The 21,288-nt window shown below is 48.5% G+C and overlaps 2 protein-coding genes across 6 annotated transcripts in view; both read right to left on the bottom strand.

The window, feature by feature from the left end:
• The window catches only part of LOC308184762 (vasculin-like), a 463,870-nt gene that overhangs the window by 252,349 nt on the left and 190,233 nt on the right, over positions 1–21,288 (bottom strand). The window lies entirely within an intron of this gene.
• Positions 1–21,288, bottom strand: part of LOC308184759 (E3 ubiquitin-protein ligase RNF38-like) — a 267,624-nt gene that overhangs the window by 132,822 nt on the left and 113,514 nt on the right. For all 5 annotated transcript variants that reach the window (XM_080572246.1, XM_080572253.1, XM_080572252.1 and 2 more), the window contains exon 4: positions 8,208–8,401. In XM_080572246.1, coding sequence (XP_080428372.1) covers positions 8,208–8,401 — 194 coding nt within the window. The remainder of the gene's footprint in view (positions 1–8,207; positions 8,402–21,288) is intronic.

The following is a 21,288-nucleotide window of genomic DNA, read 5'->3' as shown; positions in this document are numbered from 1 at the left end:
TTTAGGTCAGCTGCCCTGGTGAAGTCCCCTCACCACTTCTTGCCCACCCCCAGCCTACTGACTTGGGGGGGGGGGGGGGGGGTGTCGGAGAGAGTCTTAATGCTGTGCCAGCACTGCTCAGCAATAGACAAAACATTGATGCGATATCAATGCTGTTCTAGCTACAAGTTGCTAAGCCTGGACCAAGGGACCTTCACAGGAAATACAATCTCTGGTGACCAGCGGTAGGACCTGAGGGAATGGCATAAAGGTGCATCAGGGGAGGTTCAGGCTGGATATCAGGAAAAGGTTCTTCACCAAGAGGGTGGTTGGGCAATGGAAGAGGCTCCCCAGGAAAGTAATTATGGCACCAAGCCTGCTGGAGTTCAAGAAGCGTTTGGATAACACTCTCAAACACATAGTCTAATTTTTTGGGTGGTCCTTTGGGGACCCAGGAGTTGGACTTGATGATCCTTGTGGGTTCCTTCCAACTCAGGATATTCTATGATTCTGTGATTCTAAGGTGTATTTTCTGATTTAAGCTCTTTCTTATGGCTGGGGCACTTGAAATGTCTTCACATAGATGGGGTTTTCTGGTGTTTAAGGAGGCTGATCTTATGGAAGTGGGAGCTCTTCCTCAGGAATTGCCCATTACGTAGTCCTGTGGACTTGATGGACTTTGGACTTGGTCTTGAAGGTCTTCTCCAACCTAGACTGGTCTATGTGGTTTAATGAAACTTTACACCAGAAGTCTTTGACTTCTTCTTTGTTCTTTCAAGTTAAATTGCAGTTTATGAAGGAATTCAAAAGTGAGTGGGGGATGAGCAAATATATGTTTCATAGATTCATAGGATAATTCAGGTCTGAAGGGATCTCAGGAGTTTTCTAGTCCAACCTCTTACTCAAAGCAGGGTCAACTATGCTATCAGACCATATGAGTTGACCAGACTGGATTCACACCGGCTTCATTTTAAGGAAACCATGATAAACAGGAATCAATACTGGGTCCAGTCCTGTTTAACATCTTCATTACTGATCTGGATGATGGGGCAGAGTGTACCATCAACAAGTTTGCTGATGATACAAAAATGGGAGGAGTGGCTGATACGCCAGAGAGTAGTGCTGCCCTCCAGAAGGACCTTGACAGGCTGGAGAAATGGGCTGACAGGAACCTCATGATTTTCAGCAAGGGTAAGTGCAAGGTCCTGCATCTGGGGAGGAACTATGTTAGCATGCACCTCGTAGGAATGGAGTGCATATGCTGAACTAGAGCTCTAGATGGTATCTATGTACTGGCAAATATGGATCCCACTGATTTGAAGTCTGTGCTTATCTTCTCCAAAAAGGTCTTTTCATCACTTATGTGTTTATATCCTATATATACAAGGATTCTTGTAAATGGGGTACATCAGGCTGGTGCCTTCCGTGAGACAGGCCCAGCAGGCAAAAGGGACACTCAATAGAGGGGTTTCCCTGTTCTCTGACAGGGAAACTGTCCTCTGTCCATCCAGCTGAAAGCACTGACCTAGATGATAAGGGGCAGTGTCAACAAGTTCGTGCCCGGCGTGGCAGGCGTGTCCCCTCAGGGACTTCCTTGCCTTCCCAGGTGCCCGTGCACAACAGGTATGGAGCTTTGCAGGTTGATCTGAACAATACTGAGGAACACGGTACATCTGGCTTGGAGGTGACACCAAGGTCACGTCGACCTGCATCCCACATAAAAACAGCTCCCACCAAGTAGAAAGATGGGACGTTGTTGTGGGAGACTCCCTTCTGAAGGGAACAAGAGGCCCAATATGCGGACCAGACCCACTTCAGAGGGAGGTCTGCTGCCTCCCTGGGGCCCGAATTAGGGACGTGAAGAGAAGGCTTCTTGCCCTGGTTCACAGAATCACAGAATCACAGAATTGAAGGGGTTGGAAGGGACCTCAAGAGATCATCAGGTCCAACCCCCCTGCCAAAGCAGGTTCCCTAGAGCAGGTTGCCCAGGTAGGCATCCAGACGGGCCTTAAATATCTCCAGAGAAGGAGACTCAACAACCTCCCTGGGCAGCCTGTTCCAGTGCACCATCACCCTCACCATGAAGAAGTTCTTTCGCGTGTTGGTGCAGAACTTCCTGTGATCCATTTTGTGGCCATTGCCCCTTGTCCTGTCCCCACAAACCACTGAAAAGAGGTTGGCCAAATCCCTCTGTGTCCCACATTTCAGATATTTGTAAACATTAATAAGATCCCCTCTCAGTCTTCTCTTCTCCAGGCTGAACAGACCCAGGTCTCTCAGTCTTTCCTCATAGGGAAGATGCTCCAGGTCCCGTATCATCTTTGTGGCCCTCCGCTGGACTCTTCCCAGGAGATCCCTGTCTTTTTTGTACCGGGGAGCCCAGAACTGGACACGGTACTCCAGGTGAGGCCTGACCAGAGCAGAGTAGAGGGGAGAGGATCACCTCCCTTGACCTGCTGGCCACACTCCTTTTAATGCACGCCAGGATCCCGTTGGCCTTTGTGGCTACCAGGGCACACTGCTGGCCCATGGTCAACCTGTCGTCCACCAGGACCCCCAGGTCTATCTCCGCAGAGCTCCTCCCCAGCAGGTCATCCCCCAGCCTGTCCTGATACATGCGGTTGTTCCTTCCCAGGTGCAGGACTCTACGCTTGCTCTTGTTAAACTTCATTTGGTTTCTTCCTGCCCAAGTCCAAGTTTGGCCTTTGGACTCTTACTCATTATTGATTTTTCAGGTAGGCAGTGATGAAACTTCAAGATGAAGTCCGAGGGCAATCCAAAGAGACTTCAGGGCCTTGGGACAACTAGTTAAGGGGTCAGGACCATAGGTGGTGTTTTCCTGTGTCCCTCCGGTTGCGGGTGAGGAACAGGAAGAGACAGCAAATCAATATCTGGCTCCGAGCCTGGTGTCACCAGCAGAACTTTGGGATTTTTGATCATGGGTCATTTTACAAGACACCATGCCTGCTGGCGATGGACGGGGTTCACCTGTCTCTAAGGGGGAAAAGGATCTTTGCTCAGGAGTTAACAGGGCTCATTGATAGGGCTTTAAGCTAGATTTGAAGGGGGAAAGGGATAAAACCAGGCTTGACAGAGACAAGCCTGGGGGTGGTATGACAGTGGTTACGGGATGGCGTGCTAGCAAGGTCCATCAGTCTGCCGCCCCTGCTGAGGTAGGGGATGGAGAGCCACACAGCAGCAAAGGCACAAGGGACATTGATGGGTTAGAAATCACAAAACTGCCTGGGAATGGTCATGCAGGAATTACGGCTTCTCTCCCCAAAAAGGTGACAGGATCTCTAGCCCAGCTGAAGTGCATCTACACCAGTGCACGCAGTATGGGCAACAAACAGGAGGAACTGGAAGCCATTGTGCAGCAGGAGGGCTATGACATAGTTACCATCACTGAAACATGGTGGGATGGCACGCATGACTGGAGCGCTTCAAAGGATGGCTACAAACTCTTCAGAAGGGATAGGCTAGGAAGGAGAGGCAGTGGGGTAGCCCTGTATGTTAGGGAGTGTTTGGATTGTCTTGAGATTAATAATGGCAATGACAGGGTTAAATGCTTATGGGCAAGAATCAGGGGGAAGTCCAATGATTGAGTTAGGAAAGCTAATGCACAAATAAAATTGAATCTCACCAGGGACGTCAAGGACAACAAGAAGGGCTTCTATAGGTACATCAATTATAAAAGGAAGACTAGGGAAATTGTGGGCCCTCTCCAGAAAGAAATGGTTGACCTAGTTACACGGGATATGGAGAAGGACAAGGTACTCAATGACTTTTTCACCTCACTGTTCACTGGCAAGTGCTCTAGCTACATCGTCCAAGTCCCAGAAGGCAAAGGCAGGGACTGGGAGAATGAAGAAACTCCCAGTGTAGGAGAGGATCAGGTTCAGAACCATCTAAGGAACCTGAAGGTGCACAAGTCCATAGGACCTGATGAGATGAATCTGAGAGTCCTGAAGGAGCTGTCTCATGCAGTTGCTAAGACACTATCCATCAAATTTGAGAAGTCGTGGCAGTCTGGTGAAGTTCCCACAGACTGGAACAGGGACACCCCACCCCTCACAGTTTTAAAAGGGAAAAAAAACGCAAGGAACTACAGGCCAGTTGGTCTCATCTCTGTGCCTGGAAAGATCATGGAGCAGATCCTCCTGGAAACTATGCACATGGAAAAAAAGGTGGTGATTGGTGAAAGCCAAAATGGTTTCACTAAAGGCAAAATATGCCTGACAAATCTGGTGGCCTTCTACAACGGGATTACAGCATTGGTAGATGGGGAAGAGGAACTGACATCATCTACCTGGCCTTGTGCAAATCGTTTGACACTGTTCTACACGATTTAAACAGCACTTCTTCCAAGCTCAGGATCGGTGCATCCCAAAGAGTAGGAAATCGGGGAAGGGTGGCTGGAGACCTGCGTGGATGAGCAAGGAGCTCATCAACAAGATCAAAAGGAAGAGGAAGGTCTATGAAATGTGGAAAAAGGGCCTGTCCTCTTGGGAGGGGTATAGGAGTGTTGTCAGGGCCTGCAGGGACATGACAAGGAAGGCTAAAGCCCACATGGAGATGAAGCTTGCAAAAGAGATAAAGGATAATAAGAAGTTTTTTTTTTTAAGTATGTAAACAGTAAAAGAAAGACTAGAGATAATGTGGGTTCCCTGCTGAACGAGGGGGGTATCCTGGTAACGGGGGACACCGAGAAGGCGGAGATACTGAATGTCTTCTTTGCTTCGGTCTTTGCTTCAAAGAGTCCCCCCCCCATCCCCCCCCCGGGACTCCTGGACCCTGGAGGGAGGAGAAAGAGCCTGGGAAGTGGAGATCTCCCCCCTGACTGACGAGGGAGTGGTTCGGGAGCATCTGAGTGGGGTCAACACACACAAATCCATGAGCCCTGATGGGATGCATCCACGTGGGCTGAGGGAGTTAGCGGAGGTGATCGCCAAACCGCTCTCTATCATCTTTGAAAGGTCCTGGAGAACAGGAGAGGTGCCTGAAGACTGGAGGATAGCCAATGTCACTCCGGTCTTCAAAAAGGGCAAGAAGGAGGATCCGGGAAACTACAGGCCAGTCAGTCTCACCTCTGTCCCTGGAAAGGTGTTGGAACAGCTTGTTCTGGATGCCATCTCCAAGCAATTGGAAGAGAAGAAGGTTATGAGGAGTAGTCAGAATGGATTCACCAAGGGGAAATCGTGTTCAACCAACCTCGTAGCCTTCTATGATGGCATCACCAGCTGGGTAGACAAGGGGAGAGCAGTGGATGTCATATACCTTGACTTTAGCAAGGCTTTTGATATTGTCTCCCATGACATCCTGATAGCAAAGCTGAGAAAGTGTGGGATAGAGGAGTGGAGAGTAAGGTGGGTTGAGAACTGGCTGACTGGCCGAGCTCAGAGGGTGGTGAATGGCGGTGCAGAGTCCGGCTGGAGACCTGTGACTAGCGGTGTTCCCCAGGGGTCGGTGCTGGGTCCGGTCTTGTTCAACAACTTCATCGACGACCTTGATGAGGGAATAGTGTCCACCCTCAGAAAGTACGCTAATGATACAAAGCTGGGAGGAGTGGCCGACATGCCAGAAGGCATTCAGCGAGACCTGGACAGGCTGGAGAGCTGGGCAGGAAGTAACCAAATGAGGTTTAATAAGAGCAAGTGTAGAGTCCTGCACCTGGGAAGGAACAACTGCATGTATCAGTACAGGCTGGGGGATGACCTGCTGGGGAGGAGCTCTGTGGAGGAGGACCTGGGGGTCCTGGTGGACGACAGGTTGACCATGAGCCAGCAGTGTGCCCTGGTAGCCACAAAGGCCAACGGGATCCTGGCGTGCATTAAAAGGAGTGTGGCCAGCAGGTCAAGGGAGGTGATCCTCTCCCCTCTACTCTGCTCTGGTCAGGCCTCACCTGGAGTACTGTGTCCAGTTCTGGGCTCCCCGGTACAAAAAAGACAGGGATCTCCTGGGAAGAGTCCAGCGGAGGGCCACAAAGATGATACGGGGCCTGGAGCATCTTCCCTATGAGGAAAGGCTGAGAGACCTGGGTCTGTTCAGCCTGGAGAAGAGAAGACTGAGAGGGGATCTTATTAATGTTTACAAATATCTGAAATGTGGGAGACAGAGGGATTTGGTCAACCTCTTTTCAGTGGTTTGTGGGGACAGGACAAGGGGCAATGGCCACAAAATGGATCACAGGAAGTTCTGCACCAACACGCGAAAGAACTTCTTCATGGTGAGGGTGACGGAGCACTGGAACAGGCTGCCCGGGGAGGTTGTGGAGTCTCCTTCTCTGGAGATATTCAAGGCCCATCTGGATGCCTACCAGGGCAGCCTGTTCTAAGGAACCTGCTTTGGCAGGGGGGTTGGACCCAATGATCTCTTGAGGTCCCTTCCAACCCCTACAATTCTGTGCTTCTGTGATTCTGTGATATCCTTGTCTCTAAATTGGAGAGATTTGGATTTGACGGATGGACCACTTGGTGGATACAGGATTGGCAGGATGGTCTCTGTCCTGGTTTCAGCTAGGACAGAGTTAATTTTCCTCCTAGTAGCTGGTTGGGTGCTATGTTTTGGATTAGGATGAGAAGAGTGCTGATAACATGCTGATGTTTTAATTGTTGTAGAGCAGTGTTTACACCAGGCCAAGGACTTTTCGGCTTCTCGCTCTGTCCTGCCAGCAAGCAGGCTAGGGGTGCAGCAGGAGCTGGGAGGGGACAGACCCAGGACAGCTGACCCAAACTGGCCAAAGGGGAATTCCATACCATCTGACATCATGCTAAACAATATATAGGGGTGGCTAGCCAGGATGGGGGGGCCGGATGCTCGGGGATAGGCTGGGCATCGGTCAGCGGGTGGTGAGCAATTGCATTGTGCATCACTTGTTTTGTACACATTATTAGTAGTAATACTATTATTATTATTATTGTTATTATTATTATTATATTCCTGTCTTAATAAACTGTCTTTATCTCAACTCACAGGCTTCACTTTCCCGTTTCTCTCCCCCATCCCAGAGAGGGAGGGGGGAGGGTGAGCGAACGGCTGTGTGGTGTTTAGCTGCCGGCTGGGTTAAACCACAACAGTCTCACTCAAAGTGTTGCGGTCAATGGTTCAATGTCCAGGTGGAGATCAGTAATGTGTGGTGTTCCTCAGGGGTCAGTATTGAGACCAGTGCTATTTAACATCTTTGTTGGTGACATAGACAGTGGGATCGAGTGCACCCTCAGCAAGTTTGCTGACAACAGCAAGCTGTGTGGTGCAGATGACATGCTGAAGGGAAGGGATGCCATCCAGAGGGACCTTGACAGGCTCAAGAGGTGGGCCCATGCGAACAACATGCGGTTCAACAAGGGCAAGTTCAAGGTCCTGCACCTGCGTCAGGGAAAACCCAAACATGAATATAGTCTGGGTGACGAGTGAATAGAGTAGCCCTGCGGAGAAGGACTTTGGGATAATGGTGGATGAAAAGCTCAGCATGAGCTGACAGTGTGCAAATGCAGCCCAGAAAATCAACTGTATCCGTGTATGCATCAAAAGAAGCGTGGCCAGCAGGGAGGTGATTCTCCCCCTCTACTCTGCTCTCATGAGACCCCACCTGGAGTACTGTGTTCAGTTCTGGGGCCCTCAGCATAAGAAAGACATGGACCTGTTAGAGTGGGTCCAGAGGAAAGCCATGAAGATGATCAGAGGGCTGGAGCACCTCTCCTATGAAGAAAGGCTGAGAAAGCTGGGGTTATTTAGCCTAGAGAAGAGAAGGATCCAGGGAGACATAGTGGCCCTTGAGTACCTAAAGGGGGCCTACAGGAAAGATGGGGAGAGACTCTTTATCAAGGAATGTAGCAACACAAGAAGGGGTAACAGCTTTAAATTAAAAGAGGGTAGGTTTAGGTTAGATATAAGGAAGAAAATCTTTACTATGAGGGTGGTGAGGCACTGGAAAAGGTTGCCCAGAGAAGTTGTGGATGTCCTCTCCCTGGAAGTGTTCAAGGCCTGGTTGGATGGGGCTTTGGGCAACCTGATCTCATGGAAGGTGTCCCTGCCCATGGCAGGGGGGTTGGAACTAGATGATCTTTAAGGCCCCTTCCAACCCAAACCATTCTATTAGTCTATGATTCATTCATTTTTTCTGTTTAACATATGATAAATATTATTCAGTGTTTCCTGAAATAGGCTTCCCCTGAGTTGACAATAGAGAGTACCTAGAAACTGGTCCCTAATCTATATAGCTTGCCTACCTCCTCCTGTTTCGTGCAGGTGTGCTACAGTGTTCCCCAGAGAAGTGATGTTGGTTGGACCGAGCCAAAGGAGGCTGCCTATTTGATGTCATCTCCCACGGTCGCATTGGTGGTGATGCAGTTGGTGATGACACTGTATAGTCAAAGACTGAATGAGAAAGGCGTTGTCTCTTGGGACTCGAACTATCTTCGCTCTGTGGCAATATAAAAAAGAAAAAAGAAAAACCCTCAGCTGAGTGATTTGTTTCCCATACTGAAACTCCAATATTATTTTCTTCACCTAGCATTAGAGAAATAGACTTAACAAACTAGATCAAAACACCATAAAATTACACAACTATAATTAGTTATAAAATCTACTGCCTTCATAATGTAAACACTTATTTGTCCGCATGAGCATTTTTACTAAAGCATATTTTAGCAGCATCAAGGTATTTTAAATACTAATGCTAAGATAACAACATAAGTTATATCAGATAAAGGAGGAAACATTTACTTCAGAAGGAGGTATGTCACATTTTGTTATAATATCCAGCACAGGCACCCCCCCCCTCCCCCAGCAGATGTAGGATATAAACACATAAGTGATGAAAAGACCTTTTTGGAGAAGATAAGCACAGACTTCAAATCAGTGGGATCCATATTTGCCAGTACATAGATACCATCTAGAGCTCTAGTTCAGCATATGCACTCCATTCCTACGAGGTGCATGCTAACATAGTTCCTCCCCAGATGCAGGACCTTGCACTTACCCTTGCTGAAAATCATGAGGTTCCTGTCAGCCCATTTCTCCAGCCTGTCAAGGTCCTTCTGGAGGGCAGCACTACTCTCTGGCGTATCAGCCACTCCTCCCATTTTTGTATCATCAGCAAACTTGTTGATGGTACACTCTGCCCCATCATCCAGATCAGTAATGAAGATGTTAAACAGGACTGGACCCAGTATTGATTCCTGTTTATCATGGTTTCCTTAAAATGAAGCCGGTGTGAATCCAGTCTGGTCAACTCATATGGTCTGATAGCATAGTTGACCCTGCTTTGAGTAAGAGGTTGGACTAGAAAACTCCTGAGATCCCTTCAGACCTGAATTATCCTATGAATCTATGAAACATATATTTGCTCATCCCCCACTCACTTTTGAATTCCTTCATAAACTGCAATTTAACTTGAAAGAACAAAGAAGAAGTCAAAGACTTCTGGTGTAAAGTTTCATTAAACCACATAGACCAGTCTAGGTTGGAGAAGACCTTCAAGACCAAGTCCAAAGTCCATCAAGTCCACAGGACCACGTAATGGGCAATTCCTGAGGAAGAGCTCCCACTTCCATAAGATCAGCCTCCTTAAACACCAGAAAACCCCATCTATGTGAAGACATTTCAAGTGCCCCAGCCATGAGAAAGAGCTTAAATCAGAAAATACATCTTAGAATCACAGAATCATAGAATATCACAGAATCACAGAATGTTAGGGATTAGAAGGGACCTTGAAAGATCATCTAGTCCAATCCCCCTGCCAGAGCAAACCTATATCATGTCACACAGGAGTGCGTCCAGGCAGGTTTTGAATGCCTCCAGAGAACGAGACTCCACAACCCTCCATGGCAGCCTTTTCCAGTGTTCTGTCACGTTCACCGTGAAAAAGCTTCTCACATTTAAGTGGAACCTCCTGTGTTCCAGCTTGAACCCATTTCCCCTTGTCCTATCATCAGATGTCACTGAGAAGAGCCTGGCTCCATCCTCCTGACACTCACCCTTTACATATTTATAAACATTAATAAGGTCACCCCTCAGTCTCCTCTTCTCCAAACTAAAGAGACCCAGCTCCCTCAGCCTTTCCTCATAAGGGAGATGCTCCACTCCCTTAATCATCTTTGTGGCTCTGCGCTGGACTCTCTCAAGCGGTTCCCTGTCCTTCTTGAACTGAGGGGCCCAGAACCGAATGCAATATTCCAGATGCGGTCTCACCAGGGCAAAGTAGAAGGGGAGGAGAACCTCTCTCGACCTACTAACCACACTCCTCCTAATACACCCCAGGATGCCATTGACCTTCTTGGCCACAAGGGCACAGTGCTGGCTCATGGTCATCCCGCTGTCCACCAGGACCCCCAGGTCCCATTTCCTCTACGCTGCTCTCCAGCAGGGCAGTCCCCAACTTATACTGCTACCTGGAGTTGTTCTTGCCCAGGTGCAGGACTCTATGCTTGCCCTTATTATATTTCATTAAATTTCTCCCTGCCCAACTCTCCAGCCTGTCTAGGTCTCGCTGGATGGCAGCACAGCCTTCTGGTGTGTCAGCCACTCCTCCCATCTTAGTGTCATCAGGAAACTTGCTGACAGTGCACTCTATTCCCTCACCAAGTCATTGTGGAATATATTGAATAGTACTGGTCCCAGTACCGACCTTGAGGGACGCCACTAGATACAGGCCTCCAACTAGACTCTGTCCCATTAACCACAACTCTTTTCTTCAGCCAGTTCACAGTCTACCTCACTACCCGATCATCCAGACCACACTTCCTCAGTTTAGCTGCAAGGATGCTGTGGGAGACGGTGTCAAATGCTTTATATATCCTGAGTTGGAAGGGGCCCACAAGGATGATCAAGTCCAACTCCTGGGTCCGCAAAGGACCACCCAAAAAATTAGACTATGTGTTTGAGAGAAAAACTCGTCCTGTCCCTCGTCCTGTCATCGTCCGACTGAGCAAAGAGTTGCTTCTCATCTTTTTTATAAGTCCCCTTCAAGTACTGAAAGGTTGCAATGAGGTCCCCCCGGGGCCTTCTCTTCTGTAGGCTGAACAGTCCCAGCTCTCTCAGCCTCCTTAGGCTTCCTTCGAAGAATGTTTAGGAGGAAGAATTGGAAGAGGCAGGCTGTTCTAGATCATGGCCATCACAAAAACAGGAGGTGGAAGAGAGAGAAATCATAAGTGAGTCAAACCACCCGATCCCTATCCCTGAGTGAGTTGCAAGATATGCCAAAGGATTTTGGCCGTCACTCACACAAGCACATTGTCACCTGGCTGCTCCAATGCTGGGATAAGGGGGCCAGAAGCCAGGAATTAGAGGGTAAGGAAGCCAAGCAGCTGGGATCCCTCTCTAGGGAAGGAGGCATTGACAAAGTGACTGGAAAAGGGGCTCAAGTCCTCAGCCTCTGGAGGCAACTCCTGTTAGATATGAAGGAAAGGCATCCCTTCAAGGAAGACATTATGTCACCCAGGCAAGTGTACCACTGTGGAGAGAGGTATCCAGTACCTGAGGGGACTAGTCACGCTGGAGGTGATTTATGATGAAATGGACAATGACCAGATGCTGTGGTTTAACCCAGCTGGCAGCTAAGCACCACACAGCCGTTCGTTCACTCTCCTCCCGCAGTGGGATGTGGTAGAGAATTGGAAAAAAGTAAAAGCTTGTGGGTTGAGATAAAGACAGTTTATTAGGACAGAAAAGAAAGAAAAAAAATAATGATAGTAGTACTACTAATAATAATGTGTACAAAACAAGTGATGCCCAATGCAATTGCTCACCACCCGCTGTCCAATGCCCAGCCTATTCCTGAGCAGTGGTCGTGTGTCGTGTTCCCCCCCCCCCGCCCCCTCCCCCCGGCCAGCCACCCCTATATATTGTTTAGCATGACGTCAGATGGTATGGAATACCCCTTTGGCCAGTTCGGGTCAGCTGTCCTGGGTCTGTCCCCTCACAGCTCCTGCTGCATGGCCAGCCTGCCCGCAGTGATTGGTATGGAGGATGGTGGCTGAAATAGAAATACGGGAAGGCCTGGCAGATTGATTATATTACACTCCCACAAACCCTCAGTGACAAGGGCCATGTACTTACAATGATGGAAGGAACGACATGATGGATGAAAAATATCCCATGCCCCATGTCACCACCAGGAACACTATCATCAGACACGAAAAGCAAGTCTTACGCTGACGTGGCAATAATGATCCACCCATTTAATGTTTTGCATTAGGATAATTTTATTTCCTCTATCTGATTCTAATCCTAGAGCAGATTAGGTTCATTTGCTCTACCTTCCCAGAAGAGGAGGGGTGCCAGGGGTGTGAAAATCCCACTCAGTCTCTAAGGCCTGCATTAACCCTTGCAGTACTTGTGAAGTGAAATGACTTCCTTGATCTGAATCAATGTTTTCAGCTATCCCATATCTAGGGACTATTTGCTCCAGTGATACCTTAGCCACCGTGTTCGCAGTGGCAGATACAGAGGGGAAAGCTTACACCCATCCAGTCACGTGGTCAATTAGGACAAACAAGTACTTAAGTCTCCCTGCTTTAGGTAATTCAGTAAAGTCTACCTGTATACTTTGGAAAGGTCGAATCCCTGGCTCCCGTCCCCCTCTAGGTGGGTTACGGATGACCTTTTTATTTACCTTTTGACATATGGTACATCCTCTGCATATTTGCTTCACTAAAGTGTATATTCCTACATAGACATACTTTCTTAGCACAGCATCACACATTGCTTGCACCTCCCAATGACTCTCTTGATGTAAAACAGTTAATATTTGCCTCACTGGTGCTTTATTCAGCATTTCTCTCCCATCAGGGAATATCCATTTTCCCTCAGACTTCGTGGCTCCTGCTTCCTTAAAAAAATCTTTCTCTTAAAACTTTTTAGTTCTTTCTTAGTTTTCAACAATTCCCTGAATCCTCTCTGCATTTATTCTCCGTTTTCCCTCAGACATTAGATGCCTTAAATACCTGACTTCTCTTTCTACATATTGTAATTTATTTTTCAATACTCCCAAGCCCTGCTTTCCCAGAAAGTTGAATAGCTTGTTAGTGGCTTCCTTCACAACTGTTTTCTCCTGTCCTGACAATAAACGATCATCCACATTTTGTAACAGTAATTCCTCCTCAGGAGGTTGGAGTTGCTCCAAAATCTGTTCTAGAACTTACCCAAATAAATCGGTGGCCCTGTAAACCCCTGAGGTAAAACTGTCCATCTGTATTGTTGCTTCCGCCCCCACTTCAGAGTCTTTCCAGTCAGAGGTGAATATATCTTTGTTCTCAGGGCCTGAGAGCACTCCATTAATAACACTGTTATTCCAGTCTAACAATTTACTATTTGAATGCTCAATTTCATCATCAAATCCCTTCCCAACAAGTTAGTCCCTGCCTTGGGTACATACAATAATTGCCCAGAGATCATTTTATCCCCTAGTCTCAGCTTGGTATCCCCCAAAAGTGGCACTGTTATCCCAGCCCCCGTCTACCCCCATCACTTTTTAGGGTTTCATTAGTTAATTTAATCCCTGATACTTTACAGGCCAGTAATGACCTAGCTGCCCCAGTGTATTGGGTTCGATGGCAAGGTTCGGGGGGGGCTGCAGTGGCAGCCCCCCACGAGGAGAATCCAGAAACCACCCCGTGGCAGATAAGGGACAATTTCATCCGGCCCCAAAGGGGCCCACCGCTGCCCAGAGCCAAGCCATGAGCAACACAGTCCGTGCCTCTGTGAGAGCACATCCACGAAAACAAACAAACAAAAACCTGCTGCTCAACAGCAGCTGGGAGAGGGAGGAGTGAGAAACCTCCCCGCAGACACCAAAGTCAGCGCAGAAGGAGGGGGAGGAGGCGCTCCAGGCGCCGGAGCCGAAGCCCCCCCGCAGCCTGTGGAGAGGCCCCTGGTGGAGCAGGCTGCCCTCCCCGTCCCCCCCTTCTCGATACTTGGGAAACTGACCAAACATCACAGCAAATATACCAAAACTTCTAGACTGTTACTTAGATAATGCCTACATCCTCTTTCCCTGCTCATTCAACTTTCCCAACTCATTCAAAAACCAGCTCTGTCAAACATTACATACCACACCTTTAACACCTTCAATAACCCTTTTTAACACTTCTTTTTATCTTTCTCCAGCCTGTACTTTCACCAAAGTCTCAGTCATTGGCCAACTTAATTCCATACCTTTCTCCCTCCAGGATGCTGAAACAACATATCAGTATAACATATTTCATCCCATTTCCCTTCTCTCCTTCTTCTTCCACTCCGGATATTCCTACCTGAAGTGGCCAGCCTGGCCACACTTAAAACATCCCATCAAAGCCTGTCCCTGCTAAGATTTAGGCCGCAACACGGATAGCTTTCCTTGCCTGCCATTCCTTCATCTCTCTTCCTCTCCTTTCCATCCTGGCCCTGACTCCCCCTGAAGATTTTCTTCCTCTTTCTCCAAGCCTCTGCCTGACTACCTGCTACACTGTCAATACCATTAGTTTCACTCTCTGCTTTTCCTTCTCATCTCCCCTCCTGACACACACCTTCAGGGCCTCCCGCAGGAGGGCCCCCCAGTGACTGTTCACTACATCCCCCCACCTTCTGGAGCATTTTCTGGGTATCTTGCCAGGCTTTAATCACAAAATGAACTTTCAAGAGCCCTTGGGATACCGGGTCCTCAGGATTCATCCCCAAGTACTTTCTCATTCTGACCCCAAGTCTCTCATATGATTTCTGTGTTGCACACTATTATTCTTCCAGCCAGGATCGGCAAGTGGGTATTTCTGCCCTGCCGGTATTACCCCTGGTCCTGGAGGATGAGCTCTCTCCCATTCTTGTATAGCAGCTCTCCTCCTGATCATTCCCATTTCTTTCCCTGTAAACAGCATATTTATATACATAATCCCCCCCCCAAGAGTATAAGTTAGGTCCTAGGAACTGGTCTAATAGTTCAGCTAGCCTGTTGGGGTCCTCAATTACAGACTTCATCTCCTTAAAACTCCTAACCTCTCTGCTGGTAAGGAGGGGGGAGAGTTCACCTAAGAGGATACACAGTTAGTGTTAGTACTGTTAGTATCAGGGAAGGCAAAATTCTCAGTACCTCTTCTACCTTGTTCTAATTCTTGCCAGAGCCTAGAGTACGCTCCTCTCTAGGGACAGTGTTAATTGCAGTCCCTGTCTCCCTTCCTGGAGCGACTGCTGCTGCCACCGGTGCAATATTAGGATTATAGGGAGCATAACTTGGCTCCTCCTCCAAAAAAAAGAGGAGTCTTATTGTTTACACATAAATTTAAAGCCTGAATTTTCATCAGGCCCGTATTTTGGCCAAAATACTGCTGTTTCCTTAATTGGTTCTCTTGTCCAGACTGATACACAATATTTAACCGTTTTTTTTATCATCTCCTCTAATTTTGAGATTATTCTTCCAATTTCTTATAATTCTTCAGGAAGAACTTTCGGTAGGCACTCCCCCAGGGATATTTCCCTGTCCCCTGGAACTCATATTTCCCATTTTTCCTAGCCCTTGTCAGTGTGCTGCTACAGAAATTTCCCTCCTGCAGGGTACCACACACTAACGTTCCGATTCTGGAAAATGGGGGTGTACTGCCAAGCACTTCCCCGTGCAAGGGGTACCGCACACCTATGAGTTTACCAGATTCCCTGGTGTACTTCCAAGCACTTCCCCGTGCAAGGACTACTGTACACCAAATTTAGTAGTAATTTATTCGCGATTGCAGTGGCGGGGGTCCCATAAGCAGGAGCGCACCTACTGGTTCCAAAACACAGTTTATATACCTTTTGATGACAGGACCCTCCCCTGTTTCCCCACTGAGTGGGTAATCCAGGTTCACAACCTATCCGATGCTTCCCAGACAATGCATGGCCTTCAGTTGCTGGCCTGTTAAATTTCAAATTTCTTTTGACTTTTTTCTACGGTTTCAAGTGGTAATGTTTCTTCACTTATCTGACTTGACTTACAATCGGCAAGTGGGCACCCCTTCTCTGCCGGTATTACCCCCGGCAGAAAATGGGAGTGTACTGCCAGGCACTTCCCCGTGCAAGGGGTACCGTACACCAAATTTCCCGAGACTCTTCCTTTCTCTCTCTTATCTCACGCTTCGTCCATCTCCCGCCACGCCCCTCGCGGAGCTACGGAACCGCGGACGGTAGCCCCCGTCTACCCCCATCACTTTTTAGGGTTTCATTAGTTAATTTAATCCCTGATACTTTACAGGCCAGTAATGACCTAGCTGCCCCAGTGTATTGGGTTCGATGGCAAGGTTCGGGGGGGGCTGCAGTGGCAGCCCCCCACGAGGAGAATCCAGAAACCACCCCGTGGCAGATAAGGGACAATTTCATCCGGCCCCAAAGGGGCCCACCGCTGCCCAGAGCCAAGCCATGAGCAACACAGTCCGTGCCTCTGTGAGAGCACATCCACGAAAACAAACAAACAAAAACCTGCTGCTCAACAGCAGCTGGGAGAGGGAGGAGTGAGAAACCTCCCCGCAGACACCAAAGTCAGCGCAGAAGGAGGGGGAGGAGGCGCTCCAGGCGCCGGAGCCGAAGCCCCCCCGCAGCCTGTGGAGAGGCCCCTGGTGGAGCAGGCTGCCCTCCCCGTCCCCCCCTTCTCGATACTTGGGAAACTGACCAAACATCACAGCAAATATACCAAAACTTCTAGACTGTTACTTAGATAATGCCTACATCCTCTTTCCCTGCTCATTCAACTTTCCCAACTCATTCAAAAACCAGCTCTGTCAAACATTACATACCACACCTTTAACACCTTCAATAACCCTTTTTAACACTTCTTTTTATCTTTCTCCAGCCTGTACTTTCACCAAAGTCTCAGTCATTGGCCAACTTAATTCCATACCTTTCTCCCTCCAGGATGCTGAAACAACATATCAGTATAACATATTTCATCCCATTTCCCTTCTCTCCTTCTTCTTCCACTCCGGATATTCCTACCTGAAGTGGCCAGCCTGGCCACACTTAAAACATCCCATCAAAGCCTGTCCCTGCTAAGATTTAGGCCGCAACACGGATAGCTTTCCTTGCCTGCCATTCCTTCATCTCTCTTCCTCTCCTTTCCATCCTGGCCCTGACTCCCCCTGAAGATTTTCTTCCTCTTTCTCCAAGCCTCTGCCTGACTACCTGCTACACTGTCAATACCATTAGTTTCACTCTCTGCTTTTCCTTCTCATCTCCCCTCCTGACACACACCTTCAGGGCCTCCCGCAGGAGGGCCCCCCAGTGACTGTTCACTACATCCCCCCACCTTCTGGAGCATTTTCTGGGTATCTTGCCAGGCTTTAATCACAAAATGAACTTTCAAGAGCCCTTGGGATACCGGGTCCTCAGGATTCATCCCCAAGTACTTTCTCATTCTGACCCCAAGTCTCTCATATGATTTCTGTGTTGCACACTATTATTCTTCCAGCCAGGATCGGCAAGTGGGTATTTCTGCCCTGCCGGTATTACCCCTGGTCCTGGAGGATGAGCTCTCTCCCATTCTTGTATAGCAGCTCTCCTCCTGATCATTCCCATTTCTTTCCCTGTAAACAGCATATTTATATACATAATCCCCCCCCCAAGAGTATAAGTTAGGTCCTAGGAACTGGTCTAATAGTTCAGCTAGCCTGTTGGGGTCCTCAATTACAGACTTCATCTCCTTAAAACTCCTAACCTCTCTGCTGGTAAGGAGGGGGGAGAGTTCACCTAAGAGGATACACAGTTAGTGTTAGTACTGTTAGTATCAGGGAAGGCAAAATTCTCAGTACCTCTTCTACCTTGTTCTAATTCTTGCCAGAGCCTAGAGTACGCTCCTCTCTAGGGACAGTGTTAATTGCAGTCCCTGTCTCCCTTCCTGGAGCGACTGCTGCTGCCACCGGTGCAATATTAGGATTATAGGGAGCATAACTTGGCTCCTCCTCCAAAAAAAAGAGGAGTCTTATTGTTTACACATAAATTTAAAGCCTGAATTTTCATCAGGCCCGTATTTTGGCCAAAATACTGCTGTTTCCTTAATTGGTTCTCTTGTCCAGACTGATACACAATATTTAACCGTTTTTTTTATCATCTCCTCTAATTTTGAGATTATTCTTCCAATTTCTTATAATTCTTCAGGAAGAACTTTCGGTAGGCACTCCCCCAGGGATATTTCCCTGTCCCCTGGAACTCATATTTCCCATTTTTCCTAGCCCTTGTCAGTGTGCTGCTACAGAAATTTCCCTCCTGCAGGGTACCACACACTAACGTTCCGATTCTGGAAAATGGGGGTGTACTGCCAAGCACTTCCCCGTGCAAGGGGTACCGCACACCTATGAGTTTACCAGATTCCCTGGTGTACTTCCAAGCACTTCCCCGTGCAAGGACTACTGTACACCAAATTTAGTAGTAATTTATTCGCGATTGCAGTGGCGGGGGTCCCATAAGCAGGAGCGCACCTACTGGTTCCAAAACACAGTTTATATACCTTTTGATGACAGGACCCTCCCCTGTTTCCCCACTGAGTGGGTAATCCAGGTTCACAACCTATCCGATGCTTCCCAGACAATGCATGGCCTTCAGTTGCTGGCCTGTTAAATTTCAAATTTCTTTTGACTTTTTTCTACGGTTTCAAGTGGTAATGTTTCTTCACTTATCTGACTTGACTTACAATCGGCAAGTGGGCACCCCTTCTCTGCCGGTATTACCCCCGGCAGAAAATGGGAGTGTACTGCCAGGCACTTCCCCGTGCAAGGGGTACCGTACACCAAATTTCCCGAGACTCTTCCTTTCTCTCTCTTATCTCACGCTTCGTCCATCTCCCGCCACGCCCCTCGCGGAGCTACGGAACCGCGGACGGTAGCCCCCGTCTACCCCCATCACTTTTTAGGGTTTCATTAGTTAATTTAATCCCTGATACTTTACAGGCCAGTAATGACCTAGCTGCCCCAGTGTATTGGGTTCGATGGCAAGGTTCGGGGGGGGCTGCAGTGGCAGCCCCCCACGAGGAGAATCCAGAAACCACCCCGTGGCAGATAAGGGACAATTTCATCCAGCCCCAAAGGGGCCCACTGCTGCCCAGAGCCAAGCCATGAGCAACACAGTCCGTGCCTCTGTGAGAGCACATCCACGAAAACAAACAAACAAAAACCTGCTGCTCAACAGCAGCTGGGAGAGGGAGGAGTGAGAAACCTCCTCGCAGACACCAAAGTCAGCGCAGAAGGAGGGGGAGGAGGCGCTCCAGGCGCCGGAGCCGAAGCCCCCCCGCAGCCTGTGGAGAGGCCCCTGGTGGAGCAGGCTGCCCCCCTGTCATCACCCCATCTCTGTCAAACACTACATACCACACCTTTAACACCTTCAATAACCCTTTTTAACACTTCTTTCTATCTTTCTCCAGCCTGTACTTTCACCAAAGCCTCAGTCATTGGCCAACTTAATTCCATACCTTTCTCCCTCCAGGATGCTGAAACAACATATCAGTATAACATATTTCATCCCATTTTCCTTCTCTCCTCCTTCTTCCACTCCGGATATTCCTACCTGAAGTGGCCAGCCTGGCCACACTTCAAAGCCTGTCCCTGAGCTTTCCTTGCCTGCCATTCCTTCATCTCTCTTCCTCTCCTTTCCATCCTGGCCCTGACTCCCACTGAAGATTTTCTTCCTCTTTCTCCAAGCCTCTGCCTGACTACCTGCTACACTGTCAATACCATTAGTTTCACTCTCTGCTTTTCCTTCTCATCTCCCCTCCTGACACACACCTCCAGGGCCTCCCGCAGGAGGGTTCCCCCCCCAGTGACTGTTCACTACATCCCCCCACCTCCTGGAGCTTTCTCTGGGTATCTTGCCAGGCTTTAATCACAAAATGAACTTTCAAGAGCCCTTGGGATACCGGGTCCTCGGGACTCACCCCCGAGCACTCCCCCACCCCGACCCCAAGTCTCCCACATGACCCCTGCGCTGCGCACTATCACCACTCCAGCCAGGATCGGCAAGTGGGCACCCCTGCTCTGCCGGTATTACCCCCGGCAGAAAATGGGGGTGTACTGCCAGGCACTTCCCCGTGCAAGGGGTACCGTACACCAAATTTCCCTGGTGTACTGCCAGGCACTTCCCCGTGCAAGGGGTACCGTACACCAAATTTCCTGAGACTCTTCCTTTCTCTCTCTTATCTCACGCTTCGTCCGTCTCCCGCCGCGCCCCTCGCGGAGCTACGGAACCGCGGATCAGGACTCCACACTCGCTTCGTACAAAAGTACGTCTCAATCACACGTCACACAGAGTCTCACCCGACTCCCAAGGCAATACTTAATATTTCTTACCTTGGTCTGTGCACAGAGTTACCGGATCAATTCTTAAACCCGGAGTGCCTACCTTCTTCCCTTCCCCACTACTTCATGGATCCTGCCTCTTTCATCAGTCTCGGGCCCTCTGTCAGCTCTCCGCAGAACCACCACCGTCCATGCACAGGACCGCTGAAATCAGCGGGGCATGCCTTCCTGCTGCTGCGGCGGTGGGGCTCCCCGGTAGGTGACTGGATCCCGGACGAGCCCCCAAATTGTGAGAAACACTCCGTAGCCAATAACATAGGCTCAGGCGAGGATCTCAGTGAAGTAGTAATTTATTCGCGATTGCAATGGCAGGCATCCCACAAGCAGGAGCGCACCTAATAGTCACACAGTACGGTTTATATTCTTTCTTTCTCGATGACTGGGACCCTCCCCTGTTTCCCCACTGGAGTGGGTAATCCAGGTTCACAACCTATCTGATGCTTCACAGACAATACATGGCCTTCAGTTGCCGGCCTGTTCAATTTCTAATGTCTTATGACATTTTTACTGTTCAAAGTGGTAATGTTTCGTCACTTATCTGACTTGACTTGACACCGTGACCTTCACCTAATTGTTCTAAGGAGTCTGGTTGTCTGCATTTTACAAGGTCGCCTGCTAAGTTTTCTTATCACTGCAAGCATATCTCAATACCCCATTCCTTACCTTTAAACAATGTAACTCGGTGCAAAAACAACATTTTTATTCCCACAGTTAGAGTAAGCAATTTAGAGACTTGGGATTTTAGCATGTATTCATGAAGCACACAAGTAAAAACTTGGCCTTTAAAAAAAGTTTTGATGAAGTGACTTACATGGCATTTCTTATAAATTTTTTCTGAGAACAAACTAAGTAGAGACCATCCCACAGTCCCTCACCTGATTCTACAACATGCCTTCCAGTCTCCACAAATAACAAAATTATCCATTGCATTTTCAAATGGCATGGGAAGTGCTACCCTGAGTATGGAGCAGGCTGAATGAGCCAAACTGCAGGAAAAAAAAAAGAAAAAAAAAGAAAAAAAAAAAGAAAG

This window comes from Anser brachyrhynchus, assembly GCF_964034855.1.
Source record: "Anser brachyrhynchus genome assembly, chromosome: W".
NCBI classification, from domain to species: domain Eukaryota; kingdom Metazoa; phylum Chordata; class Aves; order Anseriformes; family Anatidae; genus Anser; species Anser brachyrhynchus.
This window is presented reverse-complemented; position numbering and strand designations above follow the sequence as displayed.